Source organism: Eurytemora carolleeae, unplaced genomic scaffold (genome assembly GCF_000591075.1).
Source record: "Eurytemora carolleeae unplaced genomic scaffold, Eaff_2.0 scaffold221, whole genome shotgun sequence".
In the NCBI taxonomy this organism is placed as follows: Eukaryota; Metazoa; Arthropoda; class Copepoda; order Calanoida; family Temoridae; genus Eurytemora; species Eurytemora carolleeae.
The window spans coordinates 265,571-275,838 of NW_019396278.1; the positions used below are offsets into that span (position 1 = coordinate 265,571).

The 10,268-nt window shown below is 33.3% G+C and overlaps 1 protein-coding gene across 1 annotated transcript; it reads left to right on the forward strand.

The window, feature by feature from the left end:
• Nucleotides 1–734: 734 nt before the first annotated feature.
• LOC111700007 (polypyrimidine tract-binding protein 1) lies at nt 735–10,145 on the forward strand. Its single transcript, XM_023470812.1, has 15 exons — nt 735–785; nt 1,093–1,204; nt 1,725–1,789; nt 2,375–2,422; nt 2,610–2,936; nt 3,160–3,300; nt 3,608–3,699; nt 4,491–4,639; nt 5,094–5,362; nt 6,533–6,625; nt 6,795–6,961; nt 7,444–7,455; nt 7,591–7,726; nt 7,879–8,000; nt 8,796–10,145. Exons 2-15 carry the CDS (start codon nt 1,195–1,197, stop codon nt 8,821–8,823), a joined length of 1,659 nt encoding a protein of 552 aa, XP_023326580.1. The 5' UTR covers nt 735–785; nt 1,093–1,194; the 3' UTR covers nt 8,824–10,145.
• The last annotated feature ends 123 nt before the right edge of the window (nt 10,146–10,268 follow it).

The window sequence follows — 10,268 nt, forward strand, 5'->3', positions numbered from 1 at the left end:
GACAATTTTTGATTTTTATAATTCTAACATTTATGTTAATTATTGGTACTAGGGGTTTGAACCCTGCTGATAATATTCAATTATCCTCTCACTTTCAATTCTCGCATTCCTAAAACCTGACCAAACTGTTGTCTTCAGATTTTTATCATTTGATGACTAATACTGCATGCAAGCACCAAACTAAGTTCAGGAACAAATAGGGTCTGTCCTATACGATTTTTGGACCCCCCCCNTTTAAGACAGTGCAGTGAGAGAACCAGTTCTGACCGCGGTGCTTGGCCCTCTATCTTTCCTAACCGCGGCTCTCGGCCCCCTAGTCTATACCTAGCCGCAGCGTGCGGCCCATAAATTGTCTGAACTTAACCTAACCCTAATATAAATAAAATATACTATAAATATATAAATAGTATACTAATCTCTGACTCTCTCTTCTTTAATTCATTGCGGCATGCGCGAGTACCTGACTTTGGCCGCTACCAAAATATTTATATAGGTGGCGCGGCCAAGCTCGAAGCCTGGCGCGGCGCGTAGGGTTGACGCACCTAGGGCCTGAGCATATGATGTTCGGTGCTTTACCGGCGTTTTACCTGCCAACTGCCTGGAGAAAAAGAAACTGTTCTAAAAAATGTTCTTTATGAGTTTTTAAAAATTATTTGTTTACATTTTGAATGTTTACATTAGCGGACTCTTTAACTGTGAAGACAGATTACAAAATATAAACAAAGACATTTCAGAATTATTTAAATGTATTAAATGTAAACTTTCTCCTGAGGTCCCTTAGGCTGGTAAGTAATCACTTTTTGTTTTTATTATTTGAAGGGATTGTGAACGTAAATTAAGTTGACTCGATCCATTTATAATTAAAATGGTATAAAAATTCCTGATTATATTAATTGATTCAAATGTTATTCTTTCTCTCACGCCCGCGGCTGTAAAAAACAAAACTTGTAAACTCAATTCAAGATTTGTGTTATGTGTGCCATTCTTCTTTGTGATTTACAGCCTAAATATTTAACCAAATTTTAGTAGCAATCTGTAGGAACGGATCGCTGTCTAATTTCGTTAATAAACCCTTTAATTTTCTTCTTCTAGATCGTTGCAAGAACAGGGTTTATCCTTCACTCTTCCTTCTCTTCTCTAGTATTCTCTTCTTTACCTTCTCTTGGTTTTTATTTTCACCTTCCTTCTGAATACATGACTAAAAGTAAGCTTATTTCTTTCTTGCCATTCGTCATGTTCTAAACAAATTTGTCAGATATTTTTAATGATTGGTTAAAAAGTTAAATGATAATCCCTAGGCTGTCCAATGTTAATAGTCCAAATTATATCTCATGTTTACTTTGTGCTAAGAAAGTTTGATCCATACTTGACTTTATATACTCAAACTGAAAATATTTTTGGTGAAAAAATGTTTGAAAAACATCGGTGAAGTTGTTAGTTATAGTTCTTGATTTTAGACTACTTGAAACGAGATAGAAATGCAATTGTTTTGAACCTTTGTAGAGTGTTTTACTGTGTTTTTATGAATCAAATTTTAATGATAGGAGAATTTGATTTATTAGATTCTTTATAAGTTACGTTTGTTTCTTACTGTATTATCAAGATCTTTATTTTGATAGCTAACAGTAAATCCTTTTTTCATCTAGAACCCAATTTGATATTTATGATAGATGTTTAATTAACTGAATAAAAGCTCTGTTGAAACTATATTAGTTTCTGTTAAGGAGGAATGGATGGGATGGATATGCAAACATATCTACAGACTAATGGTCACGATAATAACAACCAGGTTAGTGGGTAAAGCGATCACAATAATAATTACCATGTTAGTGGTAAAAATTGTCCCGATAATAACTATCAGGCTAATGTGGTGTAACGGTCATGATAAGAACAACCATATTAGTGTGGGAAACGGTCACGATAATTGCAATAAGGTTAGTTAAGGAAACGGTCATATTAATCACATCAAGGAAACGATCATCTAAATAGAAAACAGTGTTGCCAGCGATATGGGTAACGGTCGTGGTAATTATAGTTAACAGTTAGACATACGGTCACGATAATGGCAGTAAGGATTGAAAGAAAAACTGTCATGATAAGTCAGTCAAGTAGTCGGGCACGATTTTATTAAATATGTTAGGGTGATGATCTCGATAATAGCACAGGGATTAAATTTGTTAAATAGCTTAGAAGTAGTTGAACTACTAAGTTGATCCGCTTTATGGAGTGGCTGGTTCATATTATGAAATGGTTAATATAGTCAACGTACTATTCATTAAATTTGATTCCAGGAGCCGTCAGTTCATTAAGAAAATTTTGCAACTCACCAATTACTTCTTAATTACCTAAGCGTAATATTCTTATTTTATTTTAGGATGCAAAACGACTAAAAATGGACGGGAAAGTAGGACCCCCCTCAAAGGTAAATACCTAATTAAAATATTTATTGAGGGTACTACAGCAGACATTTTATTTCAGTCGTTTTGATTTTATTTATGAAGTCTGATCCTTTGTGAAATTTAGACAACTCTCTTCAATGTTTAATGTTTATACAAATAAAATCTATATTATATTTTTTAGTGGATTATCAGCGCGTTCTATTTGTTAAGGTTGTGCATATCAGAAACATCCCAAATGAAGTTACAGAAGCCGAGATCATCCATCTTGGAATCCCCTTCGGACGCGTCACCAACGTCCTCGTCTTGAAAGGCAAGAACCAGGCGTTCCTTGAGATGGAGGAGGAGAGCGCCGCCGTGGCCATGGTCAACTACTTTACTAACTGTGTTGCTCAGCTCCGTGATCGATCTGTTTATGTTCAGTTCTCCACGCACACCGCACTCAAGACCGATCAGACTCATTCAAATGCGAGCGCTAGCGCGCAGGCAGCACTTCAGGCCGCGCAGGCACTTTCAGGGATGCCAGAAGGAAAAGAAGTGGTAAGTTGAAAAAAATTAATTGGAAAACAAATTTGTTATTATAAATTCAACCTTTTTTTGTGTTTTTGGCACTTCCAAGAAATAACTATAGCAAAATTAATTTTATTATATATATATCACATATATTATAGATATTATTATTATTATGCTATTTGTTCAAAAGTATCGAAATTTATTTATATTGAACTTAATGTCTCGAATATTTATGTTTTCCTTTTTCTAGACTGGTGGTGCCAATACGGTCCTGCGTGTGATTGTTGAGCACATGGTGTACCCCGTCACCCTCGACGTGATCCATCAGATCTTCTCCAGGGTCGGCAAGGTCATGAAGATCGTCACCTTCACCAAGAACAACACGTTTCAGGTTTGATTCTACAGTATTCTGTTTGAAAAAAAAAAACATATTTAAGGAAAAACTAATTTTCTAAATTCGGATATTTGTTCACATCTTTAAATGAGGTCAATACTAGGTGCCAATATATGGCAGTGAATTATGAATAACAAAGTTCTTGGTTGCTAAATTAAAGAGAACCAAAGAACCAGCAAAGAAAGAGGAATGAAAATGAAAGTTATGAAAAAGATAATATTAAATCGTAAAAGATAAAGTGGAAACATTAATTTACATTAAGACATATTTATTTTATTTATTTATTCAGTAAATTTTATATTAGGCCTTGATCCAATATCCCGATGTAATTACAGCCCAGGCCGCTAAGCTATCATTAGATGGACAAAATATATACAATGCGTGCTGTACACTCAGGTAATGTACTGCAAATCATTAAGATAAACAACATTCGAGGCTATATAATTTTTTTTTATGAATTACTTTAAATTCAAAAATGGAGGAAACCTTATAAAGAAAAAGTGGATAAAGGAAATATAAATACAAAGTTAAAGTATAAACTTTTCTTTCTTATTAATTTATTTTTCCTTTGGGCTATAAGCTAACGACAAAACATCTGTACGTCATTGTTAAGTCACTCTTATTGAATAATTTTTAAACACACCCGGCCGTCCCTATCGCTTTATTAATGAATATATATTTAGCAGGGGTAGTAGCACATAATATAGGAATTTGTCTTGGGGAGATTTAACATTTTTCTTCCTAAGGAATGCCTTAGACCCCCCTTTTAACCTTTTATTTCACTGAGCCATGGAGGGGGCTACGTCCCATAGTCCCCCCCCTTGTACGCCTCTTTCAGTGGTATATTTTTCAAAAAAAAAAAAAATTTAGAATTGATAAGAATTTTTAAGTCAAAATAACCTTTTGATCAAAGTTCTACTTAACAGCTAAAAAACAGATGAAGGAAATTAAAACACCTGTTAAACATTCAATGTTAAGGAAAAGATATAAATTACAAGTAGATGTAGTTAATTTTTTTAATTAACTATCAATAAATATCTAATGTGTAAATGAACGAAAGGATGAATGGAAGAATGAAAGGATGAAAGGATGAAAGGATGAATGAATGAATGAATGAATGAAAGGATGAAAGGATGGGTGAATGAATGAATGAATGAATGAAAGGATGAATGAATGAATTGTCATAGGATTGAGTACTCCAAGTTGTCCAACCTAAACGTGAAGTTTAACAATGACAAGAGCAGGGACTACATGAACCCTAGTTTACCAACTGGGGACCCAACCCTGGACCTCTCACACTCTACTGCTCTAGCTACCCAGTCCTTAGTAGGACCAGGTAATTGAAACTATTTACAAACATTTAAGTTTGCACTTTGCAAACATGTTGGTGTGCTTTTGTTTTGTTTTATGAATAAAAAGTGACATTTATGTATTGAAATATGTAACTGTACAGTTAGACTCATTATACTTGGGAATAGGAAGACGACGGTTAAGATTCAAGTTTTGGTTTTAAATAGTTCAATAAACATAAAGAAAACTGTAATTGTGCAGTGCACGCAGACCCATTTCTCAGTTAAAAGTTAATACGCAAGATACTACATCATCAAACTTTTATTTAAAAAATCACAAAAAATTAAATTAAGAATCACTTTATGGGACAAAAATACTTGTTAAACTTTTTGATTGAAAACTAAATTTATTACATAAAATAAATGTTGTCTAAATATTCCAGTTTATGGGCCTAACACATTGTAAATTTTCCTACATTTTACTTTTTAAATACAGCTCAGGTTTTTTATCAGGAATGCTGGGTTCACCCTTCGGTCACATGGGTCTGGCCGGCCTTGCCGCCGGTCAATTTGGTGCGGGTATGCCCGGTCTAGGACTGCCCGGGATGGGGTATCCCTATCCCTCGGCACAAGCCCTGGCACAGGTCGGCGTGAGGATGCCAGGAATGGTGGGACCCGCCGGATGTGTTCTGCTTATATCCGGGTTGAATGAGGTGGATACGGAGCCGGATCATCTGTTTATGCTGTTCGGGGTGTACGGAGATGTTTTGGTAAGTAGATTTTACGCTCTAAACGTAAACATTCTGTAACTGTTGTTTATTTTACACTTTAAGCTAACTTATTATTCCTCATTAGTTCCTTAATCTCAGAAAGATTCATGACCTAATAAACATTAAAAAATTCTGATAAAAATCGGACCTCATATATATGTGAATAATATTTAACGTATACGAACTGATTCCAAAGTTAAACTAAAACTCAACCAACCAGTAAATTAAATATCCCTTTTCATATTATAAGATTGAGTTTACAACCAATCCATTTATATTCTTGTTTATTCTATTTTTACTTTCTCTCACAATGGAAATTCTCAGGAATTTTTTGGACGAAAATCTCATTTTTGGCCATTTTTTAATCCATTTTTTCATCAGACGAAAAGTCCTTTTTTAGTGTTTTTCTTATTTTTTTTGATTATTTATTATTTTTTTAGAGGAAAAGTCAGTTCATTGCAATTGCGTTTGCAAAAAGATTGTTTTCCTAATTGCAGTTTTTGTTTGCATTTTTTCAAGATGAAAAGTTAGCAACTACGCTTGCAAAATTATCTCATATTCAATAAATTTTAATCATGGGAGAGCTCTGCGAAAAGCACCTCATAACTATAATAGATACAAAATGATTCTATTAGGAGATATTTTCTCTCCACAAATAGTCGCAAATCGTATACAAAATTGTTAAATTTATAATACTGAATAAAGTTGTTAAGAAAAAGTTCCATAAGGTTGCCTAAAGCCCAGCGCTATATGTTGCTATTAAGAGTGGTTGTGCGTACAGGAGGTTATCTTGACCAAATATGAAATTATTTTGTCCTTTTAAATGAAACTTAAATAATATTTTTTTTTATCTGGGGTGAATTTTTTTTACTTTTTATGCATGACAGTAGAGAACAGTCAATTTCTTGAGATATTTTATTAAATGATTTATTTGTTTAACAAGTAACTTAATTCATCCTTTTCTGAAAGATTTGCTTGATAATTAGTCAGGGATTGATTTATTGATTTAATTATTTTCTGATTGATTTATTTTTTGATTGATTGATTGTGTTGATCCGGTTAGAAAGTAAAAATGTTGTTCAATGTTCAATAATAAGGACACTGGTCTGATCCAGATTTGATTTATTCTTTGATTTATTGATTAATTGATTGATTTGTTGATTTGTTTAGAGAGTAAAGATTTTGTTCAACAAGAAGGACACTGCTCTGATTCAGATGTCTGAACCTCAGCAGGCCATGCTTGCCATTACCAACCTAGACAAGGTACAGTCAATGCATATTCAATATTATTATTCATGTCTCTTTAAGGAAGGGTTTAAACAAGAAAAAAAGGCTAAAACATTAGGAGAAACTGATATTAACAGCTTCCCTACCAAAAAAAAAAAATTTCATAACCATTAAATAACAGTTTTGGATAAATTTTTGTTTCCAGGTCAAGTTGTTGGGTAAACAAATTAGAGTGCTGCACAGCAAGCACACAACAGTTCAGGTAAAGAATATTTTCAACACAATCTGGATTCTGACGAATTTTAAATTTATAGTCATCCATAATTTCAATAAGGACTGTCCCAAAAATTCAAATGGGGGCAGCCACCGATAGTCATCTACACGGATCAGGTAATTGACCTTCCAATCTAGTAGAAGGAGGAGACTTCACTTTTAACATTGAAGGTCTAAACTTGAACTTAATTTGATTTATTAAATATTTTAGACTTCACTTGTAACAGTTAAGGTCTAGGTTTAAACTTAATTTGATTTATTAAATATTTTAGACTCCACTTGTAACAGTTAAGGTCTAGGTTTAAACTTAATTTGATTTATTAAATATTTTAGACTCCACTTGTAACAGTTAAGGTCTAGGTTTAAACTTAATTTGATTTATTAAATATTTTAGACTCCACTTGTAACAGTTAAGGTCTAGGTTTAAACTTAATTTGATTTATTAAATATTTTAGACTCCACTTGTAACAGTTAAGGTCTAAGTNTATAAAATTCCACGGGCAACGCAGGGCACTCAGCTAGTTTTGCATATATATAGATTTTTTAATCATCTAAAAATATTCCTTCATACTGACAATTAGTCGTTCAGCTCTGTCCATGATTTTAACTTTACCTAAACTTAGATGATTAGTGATTATAAACCTGGTCTAGACCTAGGCGACTACAACCACGACCGCGTAATAGAATCATGTCTTCTTCATCCTACCTTAATTTTTTTAATGTTTTAGGTTTAAGAAGCCTGGCAGTAAAAATTACCAGAACATTTATCCGCCCTCCGCCACCTTACATCTCTCTAATATACCCGCCACAGTTGAGGAAGAGGACTTACGCACCGCCTTTACGTCTATAGATATCGAAGTCCAGGTAAAATTTCTATTTTATTTTCATATATTTTGTCTCAATGTTAATATAATTCAAATGCATCATATTTACTTTTTACGAGAGAGTTAATTATTTTAACAATTCATTACTTCGTTTATTTATTATTTAGCTCTTTTTTAAACTTGTCTTTGTAGGCTTTCCGATTTTTCCCAAAAGACCGCAAGATGGCGCTGGCCCAGCTGGGATGTGTGGAAGATGCGGTAAATGCGCTCGTAAAACTCCATAATTTCCAGCTTTCGGAAACTTCACATCTTAGGTAGATAATGTCGTCTTTTCTCATGTAATAAAAATCTCTCAGTGACTGAATTAAATGAATTTGAGCTACATCGCTAAACTACCTACTGGTGGTTCAAATTTGAACCACTGTTTCAAAGTTAAAGGATTTGAATGTTATACTAATTTTAACCGGCGGTAGCTCAAATTCATTAAATTCGGCCTTAAACCCATAAAAAGGAAAAGGAAATCAGAGCGAACATGTTTTATACTTGATAATTAAAGCTCAGGTCATCGGTAGCACCGAAGGTCATTGAATGGAGGGGTGGGGGGGGGGGGCTCATAGCTGGCGTAAAAAATGCGGGAGAGGAAAGAGTTTTAAATTAAACTGAGTCCGAATTTAATGAATTTGAGCCGTTTCTCAAATCTGCCAAAAACTGGTTTCAATTTTGCGCCGGCTTGTATCTTGAAGGATTGAATACAATTTTATGTGTAACCAATCATATTTGAGCCGCGTCTAAAATTTGAGCCAAGGTTTGAATATAAGACGCGGCTCAAATATCATTAGTTCCACTTAAAATTGCATTCAATGTTTTAAGATTAAAGCCGGCGCTCAATTAAAACCGGATTTTTGTGGATTTAAGACGCGGCTCAAATTCATTAAATTCGGGCTCTGATTAATTAACTTTTTTTCTCAATTATATTTTTTCCCCATTCAAAATCAAATTTATTGTAAGTTTAAAAACCTCAAAAGTAATACATAGAGAATAGACGAACAAGGCTACAACGTACAACTGTTTATTTTACGAGAAATAGACTATAACTCGTTTTTTTTCAGAGTATCGTTCTCCAAAAGCACCATCTAAGGATGGATTTGATCGAACCTCAACTCACTTAAGAATCTGAAACTTCATGACTCTGCTTTATTGCTTTCTTACCAAACGTGCCTTCAAGAAAACAGCGATGAATATCAACTCTTGTATTGAAGCAAAGTATTTTTTTAACAATTTTCTCAATCAAAATTTGCTCTCTTACTAGTATTCGTAACATTGGCTTTACAATTGTAAACAATTGTAAGTATTTGAACATACACACCGCTCTGCCTTACCGAAAACCGAAATGTCAGTTTAAAAGTTTATTAATAATTGAATCGTCAATGAATTTAGTATTATCATAATGTAAAGCATTTCTATACTCGGCGCTGTAACTAATAGCTATGTTGCCTTAATGAGACTTTAAAGGTCTGTTCTCTAGTTTTGAATGATTTCAAGCCAGTTCAATGTTGTTACTCGTAGATCTAATTTCAAAACTAGGGTGCACCACTTTCTTGTCGGAATTTTGTACAAATATTCTGTCCATTTGTAACATGTTTACTGTAGAACAATCAGCCACAAGTGTGAGAATTATTCTAATTTATTTTTTACTTTTTTTAAAGATTTCAGTAATCAGATTTATACCACGTACAATGTACATTAACTACATAAATTCGAGGATTTAACAAAACGGTGAAGCTATGAAACAATTACCAAATCATTTATGTACATTTTAAATCCTCTTTTCTTCAATCTTTAGCGGAATTTTCATTTAAAATGAATCGAAATATTTCCGCCAGTATTATACTATACTGTACTTTCATCTGTTCTATATACTTACTAATTTCCGTGTTTTTTTAATTTGTTTGAATCTAATCGACAAAATGATATTTAACTGTTAGATTTCGTTCAATCAAATCTTTTTCTGTATAAAACCTTTAAAATGAGCATTTAAACTGCTCGCTAAAAAAAAATCTTTTTCCATGTTAGTTCTAAGTTTTTGTTGTGTTTAAGATTCTTCTATTCAGTGTTGTAATTTATATATTACAACCTGATTTATTTCTTAGTATTTTCGCTTCTTTCGGAACCTTCCCGCATCTTTATGTTGGCGTTAGAGGGAAAACAAGAAAGGGGGCTTTCCCCTTCTCAATTTTTCCTGCTTCGCCCCCTTTTTGTCAATTTTCCAAATTTCTTTTCCTTCTGAATTAGGTCGGCTAACCGCTGGCTATCCCACAGTATTCAAAATTTAGTTCCAAAGAAATTATCGATTTATACAATTTATATATATTTTACAAAGTATGTTTTATGTCAGTTTGGCCATGTTTTTTTTCATGAAATAATTGTAATTATTGGCCAATAAATTTAATATTAATGTTTGTTTTTGTTGATTCACAGTATAATTGTCTCAGGGGTGTATATTTTCATGAATATCATTTACCCTCCCACCTCTTTGTAAATCAATTTTTCCCCCAGAAGTTCGGTATAGTTGTGCGGACTGC